This window comes from Melanotaenia boesemani, chromosome 10 (genome assembly GCF_017639745.1).
Source record: "Melanotaenia boesemani isolate fMelBoe1 chromosome 10, fMelBoe1.pri, whole genome shotgun sequence".
Lineage (NCBI taxonomy): Eukaryota > Metazoa > Chordata > Actinopteri > Atheriniformes > Melanotaeniidae > Melanotaenia > Melanotaenia boesemani.
Window position 1 is genome coordinate 17737579 of NC_055691.1, and position 16613 is coordinate 17754191.

The 16613-nt window shown below is 40.9% G+C and overlaps 1 protein-coding gene across 4 annotated transcripts in view; it reads right to left on the reverse strand.

Annotated features, from left to right (window-relative positions):
* Positions 1-16613, reverse strand: part of LOC121647682 (unconventional myosin-IXAa-like) — a 133858-nt gene that overhangs the window by 6324 nt on the left and 110921 nt on the right. For 3 of the 4 annotated variants that reach the window (XM_041997330.1, XM_041997327.1, XM_041997328.1), the window contains exons 16-40: positions 14834-14909; positions 14511-14654; positions 14334-14373; positions 14120-14242; positions 13778-13858; positions 13547-13657; positions 13177-13299; positions 12927-13076; positions 9857-10158; positions 8479-9642; positions 8147-8237; positions 7768-7974; positions 6263-6360; positions 6051-6154; positions 5731-5951; positions 5365-5481; positions 5072-5260; positions 4640-4687; positions 4405-4516; positions 3178-3239; positions 2185-2377; positions 1667-1795; positions 1456-1561; positions 1104-1235; positions 289-412 (exon numbers count right to left, since the gene is read on the reverse strand). In XM_041997330.1, the coding sequence (XP_041853264.1) occupies positions 289-412; positions 1104-1235; positions 1456-1561; positions 1667-1795; positions 2185-2377; positions 3178-3239; positions 4405-4516; positions 4640-4687; positions 5072-5260; positions 5365-5481; positions 5731-5951; positions 6051-6154; positions 6263-6360; positions 7768-7974; positions 8147-8237; positions 8479-9642; positions 9857-10158; positions 12927-13076; positions 13177-13299; positions 13547-13657; positions 13778-13858; positions 14120-14242; positions 14334-14373; positions 14511-14654; positions 14834-14909 (4247 nt within the window). The remainder of the gene's footprint in view (positions 1-288; positions 413-1103; positions 1236-1455; positions 1562-1666; positions 1796-2184; positions 2378-3177; positions 3240-4404; positions 4517-4639; positions 4688-5071; positions 5261-5364; positions 5482-5730; positions 5952-6050; positions 6155-6262; positions 6361-7767; positions 7975-8146; positions 8238-8478; positions 9643-9856; positions 10159-12926; positions 13077-13176; positions 13300-13546; positions 13658-13777; positions 13859-14119; positions 14243-14333; positions 14374-14510; positions 14655-14833; positions 14910-16613) is intronic. The other variant, XM_041997329.1, reaches the window with a different exon arrangement.

Consider the following 16613-nt stretch of genomic DNA (forward strand, 5'->3'; position numbering starts at 1 on the left):
TATCAGCTTTTTTGTTGTATATGGAAAGAGAAAATAGCCAAATCTGTGAGTGAAATATGTCAAGAAACACAAAGGAATGGACTCCTGCCATGGCTGTGTGGAAACCATGCCAGCTGCTCGTGGAGCTGAAAACTCCTTTAGCTCAAATGAGGAGTGGACGGAACAGGTAGCGAGAAAAAAAAAACAAAACAAAAAAACAACCAAACATCCACCACAGTGAAATGCAATAAGAATTATTCATATTAAAATCTTCTCCTTAATCAGTTTGTAGGTTTAGTCTGATCTTACCATGGACTTCCTGATGTGGGTCAGTCTGCTCTTGGCTTTGCTCTCTGCAAACTCCAGACTGCTGATGTCTTTAAGACGAGCTTTATACTTGTTCATCTGCTCATTGATGATCAACTCCACACACCTACAGATAGGTCAGAGGAGATCAGATCAGGTTACAAGTTTAAAATCAACGATTTAAGGCTGGTTGCAGCTTCAAACAGCAGTAGCATGTAAACTTGTCATAAAAACAATAAGTCACGCTTTACAGAACATTTAAAAATGATAGTTTTAGATTAATAAACAATGCATGAAGCTAAACAATGAATCTTTTGTGAAAATCTACATCCTTCCTTTATGCAGACGTGTGTTTTCAGATGCTATTTAGTGCATTAGTCAAACTTTACCAATAGTATGGTAAGAAATAAGCTTTAAATATTCCAGCTTATCCTATTATCAAAGAGCCTTTTATATGAGATTCAGACAAAATGTGTCAACCATATTTCATGAAAATTACTACTATAATTATATACATAGATAGAGGCTAATGCCACCTTTGAGTTTGCTTAAAGTGTCACAAATGTTGTGAACAGGTAAAGGGACTTAAAAAAAATTTCAAAGACCTAAAATGCTATTTTATACACTTATTCATAAATTTTTTCATAAATCCAGAAAGATTATTGGTGAAAGTACATGTGGTCTTCATATCTGAAAAAAGGGGGAAACAGAAATAAATTCTTTTAAATGACATATTTATTTAAAAAAGAAAGAAAAGAAAATCAGTGACTGAATTAGTGAAACTGCAGAGGACTGTTTGAGGTCAGTGTCAGACGTACGCTGTGGTTTTGCTGATGTCTTGTACACTCTGCAGTGGGTCGATGGTGTCGGGGCAGCGGAGGATGCAGGGAGCAAACACGATAGCGAGGGCGTTGGCAGACATCCTGTTTGTCTCCTCCTGCAGGGCAATTCTGTACCAAACCAGAAGAAAATCTGTTTAAGTTTAATCCTCAAATTTATTACAGAGAACAACATCCATTCTCAGCATTATGACAAAGGCAGCAAAACCAGAATAACTGATCAACTATAGAGAGAAAAATAAGAGTTTAGACCACGCTACACATATATGGATGCATAAGCTGAGGTCATATTTGTGTCTTGCTTGAAGCTGCTTCTAATCTCATCACTCACCTAACCAGATGGAAGATGAGGCGCTCCAGCGTGTTAAGATGTGTCCTGCTGAGCTGGTCGATCACTGAGTACACCCCTCTAATCACTTCCCGCTTGTCTGGCTGACCTGAAAGGAGAATAAAAAAACAATACACACAAAATTACACATTCAAAGCACAATATGAGACCAAGCAGCTGCGACAAGAAAACAAGGGTCTAATTAGGAGCTTACCCATGGCTCTAAGGAACTCCTCGTACAGTTCAAACGTCATGAGAGGGCTGGGCAGGTCTCGAAGCCACTGTTTGAGCATGCTGGCGATGACATGAATATTGTAGTCATCCAGGATCACACTGTTTACATCTAGGAGAAAGAAAAGTTCAGACATTTTAAGTCTCATCCTCAGGTTTCTGTTGTTCTGGGTCAGACTAAAGTAACGATGGATGGACAGCAACATTTTGCACAGACTCATTCATTGACATTGTGATAAATCTCTTTGCACAGTCTGTCCTCAGAACAAATGTTGCTCAAACTTGTACAACTGGATTTTCTTGGCTCATGCTTCCACTTTGAACGGGTTTATTTTGGACAAATTTGGAAAATGCAAATAGAGACCATTAAACTGAGCATGAAAATGAACATGACTGCATATAGACTGTTACTCAGTCTACGCATCTCCTCAGATTACAGAAGTGGAGTTATTACTGTTGGGATTTTTTTTCCCAATACTTTTGGGTCTTTGACCGTCTCACCTGTGTCCAGCCCCTGTCGGAGTTCTTTGATCTTATTGTTGGAGCCGGGCTTCCTGTAGATCCCCTCAGTGTAGAGGCCATGCATCTCGATGTAGTTGATGAGTTTCTCCACCAGTTGGGGAACAGCGCGCTCCTCACTAGTCAGACGGGACAACTCCACACCAAACTGCCGTGACGACAGCTCTGGATCATACTTGTGTACAAAAATACAAACCCAGAAATAAACGTTTAAGTAAGAAAACTTACTTGAGCACAAGCAGATCACAACATTACAGCATGATGACTGATTGAGTGATTGAGTCAGATTAGTTTATTGGTTCATCTTACTGTGGGGGCTAGTAAGAAGAGCTAGGAAGGATAATCTTATAATTTAAAATAATTTCTTTTTAAAACAATTTCACAATATCACATATTTTTCTGTTATAAGGACAATAAATTTCAAAGTCTGACATCCACAATAGATACACAGTGACATTTAATGTTTATTATCTTGGGTTTAAAAAAAAAAAAAAACTTTTAGATTATGTTTGTTTTCCCTCATTCTAAACAGCTTCTAGATATTAAATGGTGACATCTCCTAAACAATCCTAATGACACACATGATAGTGAGGAAGGGACTGGAGGCCCAAACAGACTGTTTAAGCTCATCCAATCAGAGGTGAAGCATCGACAAGAGCCAAAAAGAAGTCCAGCTGCACCACTATGAGGAAGAATATCATATTTCCTCTTTCAGGTAAACAGATTCAAACCATAATCTATTCAGGAGATTAAAGGCAGCATAGAAGAAAAGAAATTCATAATCAGCAGATCTTTTTTCACAAATGTATAATTTCTTAATTTTTATTTTCAAGTTTGAAAAACAAAACAAGTGAAACTGGAATTGCTGCCAGGAAAATCAACTTTCCCTCACTTAGATCACAAAGACACACAATGAATCAAAATGGGCCACAAAAGATTGTTTTGGAGATGTGAAGGCAGAAAACAGTCACCTACCTTTTTACTGCACTTGGTCGTCATCTTTGAGCAACACTTCCTGTGACAGGCGTAGCGACACACTGCAGACACACACACAAAAAAATGTTGTCAGACTGACGGCTTCATCTCTACAAACTCCTCCCAACAGAGAGAACAATTCAGCAGCAGCAGTCGGTCACAAGCTCAAAGACTCAGGTAAGTATCAGATTGGAGAGTCTGCTTTCTCAAAGTGCAGATGGAGCTCTGTAACTAGATAGAAGACAAGATTTATGAAGACAGCAGGAGGTTTAATCAAATTTTGCTGATACACAGGCGCGCATGGAAAGTGTGTTCGTTTTGTGAGGATGAGTGTGTTGTGCATATGTGTGTGTTTGTGTTTATGTGAAAGGAGCAGGAGAGGGTGTGTAGAGCAACGAGGTTGGAAATAGAAACTACACACACAGGCGTGAGTGGCAGTGGGTAAATGAGTTAGGAGGACATTAGCAACTGCTTGCGGGAGGGGGGTAAACGTGAGAGTCTGTGAAATTCTGGGAAGGTTTGCAGATTTTTATAACTTGGATTCAGACTGAATACAAAAAACAAAACACCAGTGATGGAAAGATCATAGTAACTGGTAGCTTGATAACACTGTTAACAAGTGATGAAGTAGCAGATTTATAACTAATGAAAAGTGTAAATACACTAATTGGCCACTTTATTAGGTGTTCAATTGCTTATTAACTCATTTAGCTAACCAGCCAGTCACATGGCAGCAACTCAACACATTTGGGCTCGGAGACATGGTCAAGACGACTTGCTGAAGTTCAAACTGAGCATCAGAACGACAGAAGAAAGGGGATTTAAGCTGGGTGCCAAGTCAGCTAACATAAGAAAATATCCAGTGAGTGAACTGAGATGAAAATGCCTTGATGTCAGGAGAGAATGTGCAGACTGGTTGGAGATGATAGAAAGGGAAGAGGAACTCAAGTAACTGGTTACAACCAACGTATGCAGAATACCATCACTGAACACGTCCAACCTTGAAGCAGAGGAGCTACAGGAGCAGCAGCAGACAACACCAGATGTCACTCCTCTCAGCTTAGAACAGGAAACTCAGGCTACAATTCACAGACTCACCAAAAGTGGACAATAGAAGATGGAAAAACGATGTTGTATGGCACAATGAACGTAGTTCAATCCATCACATCATAGCGCAACATGTTTCTTAATGTGTGTTTGTGTATGGACTTTTAGTCAAACCCTTACGTTTGCAGACACAGGCACGATCCATCATCCAGATGAGGGAGGAGCAGTACTCGCAGTAGGTGGGGATGCTGTACTGAGTGGACTTGAAGATGTGGCCATTATGTTCCTCCACCTGCAGGAAGCAGCAGAGCCAGCAGTCAGTTTATATTAGTGAATATAGTTAAAACTTTTTCCCCCCATTTCTCTTAAAGCTTTTGTTTGAACTATTTTAAGTGTTGCTGAAATTTAAACTCACAATGTCAGTTTCCTTCTTCCTTGATTTCTTGCGCTCACGCTTGGGAGCCTAAAAAGAGACAAAAGTGTTACCGTGTTTATTGTGTCTTTTGTACTGGAAGTGCAGCACACACTGATGGACATGGATAAATGCTGATGTTCATCTGTTTAATTGGATTATATTTATCCAATTAGTACAACATGTTAAACATCATCAAACATAGAGGAGGAATATTTTCCTGATTGTAAAGCATCTCTTAATACATTTTGTATTTGTTGTCTTTTGTACAATTTGCTGTCTTTTTGTAATGTGACAATAATTGCAGTGATGAAACAACAATTATCGATTTAATGGGCATTAAAGTGTTGTCATGCGTATCCAAACATCCACAATTTAAACAACACAAACTTTGATCTCTCTGTCCCCATTAAATGAATCCATCTAAGTTCTTACCCTGCCGACGGTTCCTTCCATGGGTTTGTACTCCGTCATGAATTCATCCAAGAAGACCTTGAAGGTGTTGACCCACACCTTTACAGGCGACTCGCTCCAGTCTCTCTGCTCCAGCCGCATGGTTTTCTCCAGGATGTGCTCGAACAGCGCATACAGATCCTTGTAACGAATACTCTTCCCATCATCCATCTATCAATGAATGAACAGAAAGGAAGCGTTATAGATGGCATGTCATTTAAAGTGCACATACAATCGTATCAGAAGTATTACATGAAAGTCTGTTAAAGACTCACAGCCAGGGCCGTGGAGTACGAGTTGAAGATGTTGATCCTGAACTCCTTCAGAGCTTTCTTGAAGACAACATCCACCATGGTGTCCTTTTTACCATCTTCAGAGTCCAGATCAGCGATCTGTAGACACAGATGTGTTTGAGTCAGTGAGCTTCAGATTTTAGATCCATCAGCAAAACCTCTCCATTTTTAAAAATATATTCACATTTATCTTTGAACCATGAACAATGAGCCGAGGCAATAATAATTCTACTTAAGAGCATATACAAGCCAGAGTTTCAGGTAAAACAAAGTATTATATACGAGCCCTGGAGCCTTTTGTGGGGCTGCAACAGAAGCGTTAGCTAGCTGAAGTGAGTTAGTTATGACCTTCTTCATGAGGAAGTCGTTCATGCTGCGGTAGTCGTGAGCTGAGGTGAGGATGTTCAGAGCGTCGTTCTGCCACTGGGCTGGTTCCAGAGCGATGCTGCTGATCTTCACGCTGCGCCGCCGCCTCATTTTAGGAGACGGCTCCTTGTTCTCTTTAGTGTCCCGCACCCCATGAGAAGGAGCCGCCTCCAAGTCTGGACTGTGAGGAGGAGATGGACCTTCTTGGAGACAGAAATGGAGATAATTTAAGTTTAGTTTATTCAGGGCACTAAGGATTTTTATTTTATTTAAGTTTATTGCTAATTTCAATTTATTTTTACCTTGTGTGTCTCCAGCTTCACTCCTGCTGGCCTGCTTCTCTCTTGACAGTTTTTTCTCACCATGTTTCGACTTATTCCAGAATCGCATCTTCCCTCTCATTCTGCTGGGAAGTTAAAAATCATGGAAAAACAGCAAATATCCATCACAAACACTGAGAAAAACTTGTATGACCATTACAATCCATTTGTTAGGAGACACTCAAAGGACCTACCTTCCATCCTGACTGGAGGTTTTTCTGAGGACCTCCACCTTGCCAAGATCCCCTGATGACATGGTCTTATAAATCTTCTTCTGGTCTTTGTGAGACGACTGTGGGAAAATTAAACAGTGCTGAGTGAAAAAGAGCATGAAACACAAAAAACCTGAGCCCAGCCAGCTGATAAGACTTGGGGAGGTTTATGATTTTTCCAGGATGCTGTGAATGCAGGTTAAATCCAGATACAGGGTTTCCTGTTAAATACAGGTTGGACTACTGGAGGACAGGATTGAACATCCTATAGAGTCTAGAATATAAAGGTAAGTGAGGGAAGTAACTACACATGTACTGTAAGTAAAATACTACTGAACTTCATCTAGAAACATCAAACATCTACAGAAATGAAAGATATTAGCAGAACCAGCATGAACTGTGCCAAACAGCAAGAAGCCATACTTTTTACTTGGATTCTGTTAGAACGTGAACTCGTTAGTTAAAAGTTAACTTGTTTTTTGAGATTTTATCAGTTCCAACATGCAGGAGAGGTGGTTGGCATGCAGTGCAACTTATCAAGCATGCTGTTGCTTTTTCTTTTGTAGGAAGTCAAAATATGACAAAGCAGTGTCTGCAGTCCATCAGTCATACAGTGTAAGAGTCCTCCCTGTGAAGTAAGTAGATACAGGGACACCTGACGCTCTGATATTTTGAGCTTTTTTTATGTTTTCCTTCAAGACAACTGCCACATTGTGAGAAGTTTTCTTATTTATTTGTGAAAACAAAGACTGATAGGATTTCTAATTTAATTTTTTAAGGGTTTCACAAACAGATGATAATCTGAGGCTTATTTTAACTGTTGCTTTCTGTGATGCAGAGCCCAGTAATTTAGCCATAATGGATTTTAGATACACCAAACAAGAGGCTTTCCTTTAGGACTCACAGTCCCATCACAGTTCACACCTTTAACTGAGCAAATAGTTTCTGAATTCATCTTCCAAAATGTGATAATTTGCTGCTTCCGCAGCCATTTGGGATGTAAACTCCTTGTGCTTTTACACATTGTGTCACTACAGTGAGTTATCCAGTAAAAAAACAAACAAAAAAAAAAAATAACAGACAGAAAGATAATGAGATCACAACATGACATGTTATATTGAAGGAAATCAGGGGATCCATGTCTCCCCTTAAAGACGTAGATGTGGTGAGATGAGGAAGGCGGTGATGTCTGAGGCAGCAGCTGAGCTTGGGCTTCATTTCAAACCAGCAGCAACCATAGCGACGTGCAAGACTCCTCCTCACAGAAGGTGACAGTTTTCAGATCTTTTCATTTTCTCAAGCGCTCGAAAATATACTGTTCACAAGTATTAGTGGAGGAACGTCTGTTTGGTGGGGTTAGAAGTGTTAAAAAGCTCCTCCCCCTGCCATGTGGCCAAAATCACCCCAGAAAAGGGTGGAAGGAGGACTGAAGGGGACAGAAAACTCATTTTGGAGGTCAGGGAACCTCTGGAGATCCGGTATTTTACCATCTCGGAGTCACTGTGACAGTCGGCCTCGGGATGGGCACGTGGGGGAGACAAGGAGGGGGGCAGCGTGCAGGAGTGAGCAGGGATGTAGTATTCGTCGTCGTCGTCTGACTGGGTGGCTCCCTCAGAGTTACAGCGGGTAAGGAAGTCAGAGCGCGTCCGGGACATTCGAGCTTTCTTTTTGGGACCGGGGCGGCCCACCTGGTTCTAGGCAACCACAGGAACAGATAAGCTGTCTGCTTGTGAGTGTGTGTAAAATGCCTGTGTTTGTGCTTGGGAAATATGAAATGAATGCTGCAACCTTCAACTGAAACAATCTTATAATGTGCAAACGACAAGCATGTGAAGTGATCCTGCAGCGCCGACACCAGTGACTCACCTCTCTGTTTCTGGATCCAGCAGATTTGGATTCGTCTCTGTGCAGTGAGAGAGATAACGATCTTTCCTGGTTCACCAAATCCTTATCTGACCTGCAACACAGAACCACATTTTAAAATGCTCAAATTAAGAAGAGCTCACAACTAACAGCAGCAGATGTGACCGTCTTATGTTTTCTTTAACAGAGAGCTTGCACAGGCTTTTGCAAAGAGGAAAAATTTGCAAAATTTCTCAAAGTTGGGAAAAAAATACAACTTCTTTAAAAAAACAGATTTTCCACCTTGGTCCTGCATCACAAACATCAAAACCAGAATCTCTCCAAACTTGACTTACTTGGAGAATGGCAGCTTGCGTCTGGGTGGAGAGAACACAGAGTTGGAGGGTTTCTCCACCATGTTCACAATCACAGTCTGGGCAGAGCTTTTCTTCTGAGCCTTTGGTGGTTTGGTGTCCAGCACCGGGCTGGGAGTCTCCTTCACAGGCTGGATAGTCTTCCTCTTCTGCAGATCTGGGAGGACACTGGAAGCAGTGGGAACAATAGACTTGGGCTCCGAGGGACAAAGTCCTGATTCCTGTACATTCTCTCCATGAGTGGTGGGAGATGTAAGCTTAGATGATTTGTCCACCCCAAACATGTCTCTCTTTGCCTGGGCAGAAATTCCACGAGGTTGTTGCTTAAGCGGTCCAACCTCCAAGCCAACAATGGGGGTCATTTGGGAAGCGGCTGCTCCTGTTTGAGAAGCTCCTTCTATGGTTTGGGCTGCAAGCAGCTCTCCCTCGTCCACAGGACTCTCCTTCTGCATGCTGATCAACACCACTACAGGCCTCCGAGACGTAGACTCTCTCCTCTCTTTGTGCGATTTTCCAGGGCTTTTAGATTTTGGTTCATGAACTGGACTTTGGTCAGAAGCGATATAAAACATTGCTCTTGCCCCCTCTGCCTTGTCTGGTAGCTTCATCACAGGTTTCTCATTGTGGTTTGAGTCTCTGAGAATTTCAGGAGTTTGGAGTTGTTCTTGAGATGCAGCAGACTGGGAACCGAATCCTCCAGAGCCTTCGGTGTCCATCTCTTCTACACTGAGCAGCTCAAAGCTTCCATGACTAGCTGGTGATCCCTGCTGTGAACGCCCGTGATGCTCATCCACCAGACAGGCGTCGCTCTTTGCGTCTTCTGGAAGTGAGTTTCCCATGCTAGTGGTTCTGACTTTGAGAAGCTCCAAGCTGAACTGAGCCTGCTCCAGCTCTCTCATTCGTCTGCTCTCTCGTTTGGATCGGTTCTTATGGCTTGTTTCATCTGTGCACCGGCTGCGTTCTGAATCCTCCTCTTTATCTGTCTCAGTAATGTCCAGTGAAACAGGTTCAGGTTCTGCAGATGGTTCTACACTCAGATAAACTTCCTGTCCCGATGAGGCATAGTCCTCTAAAGTACCAGAATCCACCTCTGCTGGAAGATTTGGACACCTGAATCTCTCATGCTGCTCTTTGAGGCCTTTAAACCTGGAAACAGTTTTGACAAGCAAGGAAAGTGTCATGAACGTGCCTCTCTAGACCAGCAATATTTTTATTGACCACTTGAGGGCAGCGTAACAATTCAAATCTGCAGTATGTTTTTTTTTAAATTTTTTTTTATTGCATTTATATACTTTTTTAAAATAAAAAAATGCACATAAATCAGTTCAAATTTACATTCTTACACCATTCTTCAACTCACCTGAGTCGAGCCAGGTATCCTCTGCCCATTGCCTGGAACTGAGTCACGTTCTTGTTTGTTCTGATGTAGCGGCTCCTCTCTCTGAACCCTCTCCACGTCGTTTGGATTGTCGTAGCTGCCAGAGTCCTGCGATGGCAGCGGCTCCTCCAGCTCCTCTGTATGACAACAGCAGACGCTCGCCAGCGCAGGAACTTGCTGCGCTCCCTGTAACCCCTCCACGCTGCCTGCAGGCACACCGCTGCCCCCTCCTCCACACTCAGGTCAAAGGTAGACTGCTTTAGGAGGCAAAATCGCCACCATAGCTGCAGAAAAAACAAGAGTCAAATACGTTGAGGTAGAAAAGAATGAAAAGATTTCATTCATCCTTCATCTAAAAATATCTCTCTTTAGCTTTAACTTTGTGAAAATGTGAATATTTGTTATCTAAAGCATAGTTCAACATGACAGAATGATGTGATATAGTAGGATCGACATCGCTGGAATGCTTGACAAATTCATCCAGGCTGGGAACACTGTGCATTGTTTCCTTTAAACCCTGGAATAACTCCAATTCCAAAGCTGAGCCGTATTCTTGGCGGGTTTAGACAGAAACATAATCTTGTAAAAATCAGCACAACTCCTTCTGACAAACTTTGCAAATGAAAAGCACAACATCTCTGTGTGAAATATTGCATCTCAGCTCGTACTGTTCACACAGAGAAACACTAAACACATGAGGACATTTAACAGTTTATATGTTGAGGCCATTACTGAATCATTCATCTAAATATTGTCTTTACTTCAATGAGAGTTTAGATCTGAATGAGAGGGAGTTTTCCTTTCAGGCTGTCAAAGATCTGGGCTGCTTTACCTCACAATGCCCATCCACAAAAACTACTCTAATAGCAGCCTAAATTGAATGTTTTCCTCTTTCCTCCATACTTTTACATTTTTCTTCATCTCTAAATCTGCTCCACCGAGATATCCACTATTCAGCTTCTATTGTCTGAACAAAATGTGTCTCATTACCAATAAAAAGGCTTCACCATGCAAAATTCTAGTTAGATATTTGATATATATATATATATATATATATATATATATATATATATATATAAAAGTGCTTGGTGTATGTCTCAGGCAGTGGAAAACAGATCATGTGGTGATGGAGGAACCACCATGGGAGGAAAAGCCCCTCCATGGGATGTACCACCGACAGATAACTGAAGTGGCTGATATCGAGAAATCCTACTAATGGCTAGAAAGGGCTGGACTGAAAGAAAGCACAGAGGCACTGATCATAGCTGCACAGGAGCAGGCATTGAGCACCAGAGCAATAGAGGCCCAGATCTACCATACAAGACAAGACCCCAGGTGCAGACTGTGCAAAGAGGCCCCTGCACATAACTGCAGGGTGTAAGATGCTGGCAGGGAAAGCTTACAAGGAGCGTCATAACCAAGTGGCTGCTATAGTGTACAGGAACATCTGTGCGGAGTACAGACTGGAAGCCCCGAGGTCAAGGTGGGAAACACCTCCGAAGGTGGTAGAGAATGACCGAGCTAAGATTCTGTGGGACTTCCAGATCCAGACCAACAAAATGGTAATGGCAAACCAGCCGGACATTGTGGTGATGGACAAACAGCAGAGGAAAGCCGTTGACATTGCAAAACCAAGTGATTGCAACATCAGGAAAAAGGAACATGAGAAACTGGAGAAATACCAAGGCCTGAAAGAAGAACTTGAGAAGGCCTGGAAAGTGAAGGCAATAGTGGTGCCCGTGGTCATCGGAGCACTCGGGGCAGTAATATATATATTATATATATATATATAAGTTAAGCTTTTCATTTTTTCATCCATTTTTCTTCTCTATCCATTCAGTCTCATAGCATGATGCTTCCACCACCGTGCTTAACAGCTGCTGTAGTCCGCACATGACGATACTGATAAAAAACTAGCTTGACTGCAAAAAGTAGCAATGATGTTCCAGCAGCTCCATTTCATATTACAGGCCATCTGAAAGAATTTATTCTGGAGTCCTGTTGCAGACTTTGGTTAAATACCATCTAATAATTAGCTTGTCTACACAAATGTTTTAAACTGATGATCTTGGAGGCTGAAGTTGTTTAGAAATGTCTTAAAGACACATTCGTGAGTCGAGTAAAGCTAAAATATTTTCACATCTGCAGTGAGGTCTTTGGACTTTCCAAAGCACTCTACTTTGGGTCAGTTCAAGGAATGTTGTCAAACAAAGTCTTTTTATGTTGGCAGAGAGAAAGCTAAGAGTTGTAAACATTCAGTGTTCGCTAACAGGATGTTAACTCCTTAAGCTCTAACTTTATCAAACTTCCACGTCAAACTGGTCAAATTCAGTTACTGAATGCTGAGCTAAATGGATGAAGGAAAATCAGGAGAATTTTTAAATGTCATTTCATTAGAGTGACATGATTTTACCAGGCACTTAAAAACATGAAGAAAAAGAAATAAAATTAAATTAAATAAACAGCAGTAGACTGATGACCTCTCCGCAATCCTGAATTGGACTATGCGGTACAAAATAAAATAAAATAAAGCATTGTCAAATAATTAAATAAATAGTCAGTAAATGCTACTAAAACTGTTCTGAAATCATTCAGCAGCTACAAACATAAAAAAACCTTGAAAAACACTGAATAAATGATTTAGATGAATATATTAATATTTCTCAGCCTGTCACATGTCACATGTTGATTTCAATTAAACCCAAAATGAATGGATAACAGCTCAGCATTATTTTGACATCCATATTCCTGATGAGCACCAACAACAATAAACAGACACAATCTCTACAAACAGTAATAACAGCCAAAGTAATCAGTGAAAACTATTATAAAGGTTGATGTTCTCATCCGTCCTAGATCCAGTTTATTTAGAGAACCTGCGTACTTATATATATATACAGTGTTTGGATTAAACACAGAACTATTACTTATTAACTCTTACATATTAGGAGTGAGCTTGAAGATATTCAGGATTAACAATGTCCTGACAACATTAAGGAGACGGTAGGAACGTGTGTGCTGAATCAGAATGGCGTTCCCATTGCAGCCTCACCTGGATGGTACACGCAGCTCTTCGCATGTTGACAAAGTGTTTCCTCTCCAGGACGGCCCTGAAGCGGCGCTGCAGCATGACAATCCGCCGCAATACTTCCTGGTGGAGGAGGGTCTGAAGACGCTGTCGCTCTGCCTCCCGCAGGAACACCTGCATCACATGGAAAAAGATGAGCATGACACTGCAGTTCAACAGCAATGCATGCCAAAAAAAAAAAAACTAAAAACACTATTAGAAAAAAAAAACCTACCATTGTGTTTCCCACTTGATACCCTGCAGGTGGTAGATGGATCCGTCTAAAGAACTCCCTGATACCTGACTTTGTTGGGCTTGTGCCCCGAGGCAGCAGCACATGAAAGTGATGCACAAAGTTCTGAAAGAAGAAGTGTGTTTGATCAATGGGAAATTATTATTTGAGCAGGGAGGTAAGGCTAGAAAAAAATGGAAGATTGATGCATATTGTGTTGCATGAAAAAAACAAACAAATAGATAAATGGCTTTATAATATACAAGATTTTTAAAAAGCAATAAAATGATATTGAAAGCATGGCAGAACTAAAATATTAAGCAAGCCTTGTTTTGTTAGCCATTGTTTTGCTATAAAACCACAGCAGGATTACCTGGAAGGTGTACTTGATGCTGTATCCTGACTGTCGGATCCGGACGGTTTCCAGCATTCCTGTGTACCTCAGCTGTCTGAGCACCAGACTGTCGTTGAAACGCAGTGGCAGCTGAGAGATGCAGCAAAAGATTGAAAAAAATTGGAAAAAAGGAAACAGAAACGAACTAATTGGTTATTAAGAAAAGCTCTGTTTCAGTTTCAGTGAAAGCTCTTGTGTAGCAGGAACTACCTTCTCCGCATTGGAGCGAATACACTTGACGAAGTATGGCTCGGACTGATCGAGAGTCTCCATCAGCTTATTGAGTGAAGCCTGTACACACACAAACACAAACCTGTGATGCAACATCCTGCTTCAACACAGAGAATGGACATTTTTGTGTGTCTAACTCGTATCATGCTATTATTTAAGATTGTAAATAAAAGTTTCAAGAAGCAGGATTTCACAAAACAGAAATGTACTGAAGCACAATTCAGTAGGACTGTGTTATGTCTCCTGAACTTTCTATTCTCTATAACCTGATGTTGTTGTACTTCTCCCAGTCGTCCAGCAGAGGGCGACAGCAGCACTCACCTGGAATTGCGCACTGATGCTGGGTGGTTTCTTCTTCTTGTGCAGATGAAGTAGTGATTTGGTGATGCGGTCATGCAGCGTCACACTGCTCAGATAGCGCAGAGACTTCACGTCCAACAAGTGCTGCACAAACAAAACCAGATAACATCTCATCGGTTTAATATTACACTTAATGAATATCAGCTAAATGTGTTATGTCAGGTTTGTGTCTTACCTTGGGAAGGATTAGTTTAGTTTTGCAGTTTTTGTTTCTCCTAAGGATGAGATCAGCAAATATAAACAGTAAAATTAACTACATTTTTATTATAATGGTGTATGTCCACTTTGTCTCCTAAAAATGATCTTTTATGCACTTTATGTAACAATGGGTGTTTGCATATGTGTCACTTACAGTAGGATTCCTTGAGCTCTTTCCAGGAGCTTACTGTTGGCTGAGTTAAGGAAGATCCCGTCTTCTTCCAGGGCGGGGCTTCCCGATGTAGAGATGCGACCCGATCTGGAGCTGCGACCGTTACATCCAACGCCATAGCCATCCCTAAAGGAGGAAACAGTAAAGAGCAGCACTGATTCATGAGCAGGTTTGGGAGTACTAACAGCATTTCTTCTCCAGTCATCCGCACCACAGAGAGTAATCTGATACACTATTAATAATTCAGTAGTAATTTTCGATTTGCTGGTTTGTGTCCTCGACTCTGCCACTCATCTCGTACTCACCAGCTGGCCTTCTCATTCAGGGCGTTGGTGCCTTGGAGATCTGACAAAGGTGTCCGTGGATTTTTCCTCGTGATATCTGGAGGATGAGATGTAAGGGGACAGGAAGGACAAATGAGATCTCTTGAAACCCCAATGACAACTTCTTCTTTTGGCATTCAAGTCTATGAAGCACAACCACACCTTCACCACACAGTCTTTCACAAAGATCCCTCAGCCACATTCCCGACATCATCTTCACTCTTTCCCATTTCACATTGATCCACCACTAATCTAATCTTGCTTGCTTTACTCTGCGGCTTTAAGGGATACTCAGGTTGTTTTCAATTGGGGTTGTATAAGTAGTCAGTGTCTTATCTGCAGCAGTCGGAGCACTCTGAGTTTGAAGAATCAGTGATATGCAGGAGCTAAACTAAGAATTACTCATAAAAGGAAAAAAAAAGCACTATTACTCATGTATGTGATTATTTTCTCTATTTTTTAACTGACAACACAGTGGGAAAATAAACATGGAAAAAAGTTGTGCGTGAAAGTATAGTAAATTGTTAAGTTAAATAGTTAAATTAAGTTGCATGTCCAGTTCTCTGCTCATCCAGGAAGTGGTCTACCATGTATCTGATTGAATAACACAGTGTGGAGTATAATAAAGCAGAATTGAGCAATATATCAACAGTAAAATAATAATAAAAGAAAATAAAAGTCATGAAAACAATTACAACAATAAAACAAATGTAATTGTAAACTGGTTATCATCATCATCTCATCAGTATTCATGATAGTTAACATCAGCATTAATGTCAACCATTAATACTAATAACAGTAATAACTGTATCATCACTACCAACATCTACCTTAATTTATCAGTATCATCATTATTATAGATCTACAACTGGGTTTCCAGGATGGGATGAGCTTATAATTTGAATATGAGGTCATGGGATCGAACTTCCCAGTAACTTGACAACCACTAGTCCTCAGTCCAACTCTGGGAGCTGGAGTCATTGCATCAGTGGGTCGCTCTCAGACCCAGACAAGAGAGAACCAATCAAATCTGACTATTTTCCTCAACCTAAGAAGGTCCTCGTTGATTGGTTGCGGATCCAGTCATCAGCAGTTTGTCAATTGCGTAATACTTGTCAGTTTACTGCTGGACATTACATTTTATAAAGATTTAAAACAGTAAATGTTTGCATTGTTCTGGGTCTGTTGCTCAGTTTTACTGTCTTGTAGTTGGTATTTTGCAATTAGTTTGGTGGACTTTTGACTCACAACTGATCAGTGGCAGGATATGTTGGGAAGTTTCTTTGCATGTAATAAGGATGGACGATGTTTTTCTAATTTTTTTTATTAATTATAAGAAATCAAAAAAAATTATTTAGGTCATTCTGGAGAGTGAAATTTTTCCCACAGAGTTCTGTTTACCCTCCAGAGTTACATCTCTACATTGTCATTTGCTTCCTTTGTATTGACAGGTTCAATACGAAGAATGTGTGATTCGTGCATCAAAAAAACACTACCCTACATTTCTCATATTGTGTCTTAACAGTCTTCTTTTCTTTTTAAGTCACATTTACAAAGCTCCTCTGTGTGGCTTTCATAACTTATACTATCAGCTACACTGATGTCAAGGTGTAAATACAGCAGAGCTCATCTTTTAAAGAACAAACACTTCAAGGAATTGTCTTGAACATTTCCCTGAAAATCTGTTTCACTGCCAGCAGGGGTTAAATCTTGGATGCAGACGCGCTCTGTCACACTGATGTGGTTATCAGCAGTAGAAAAA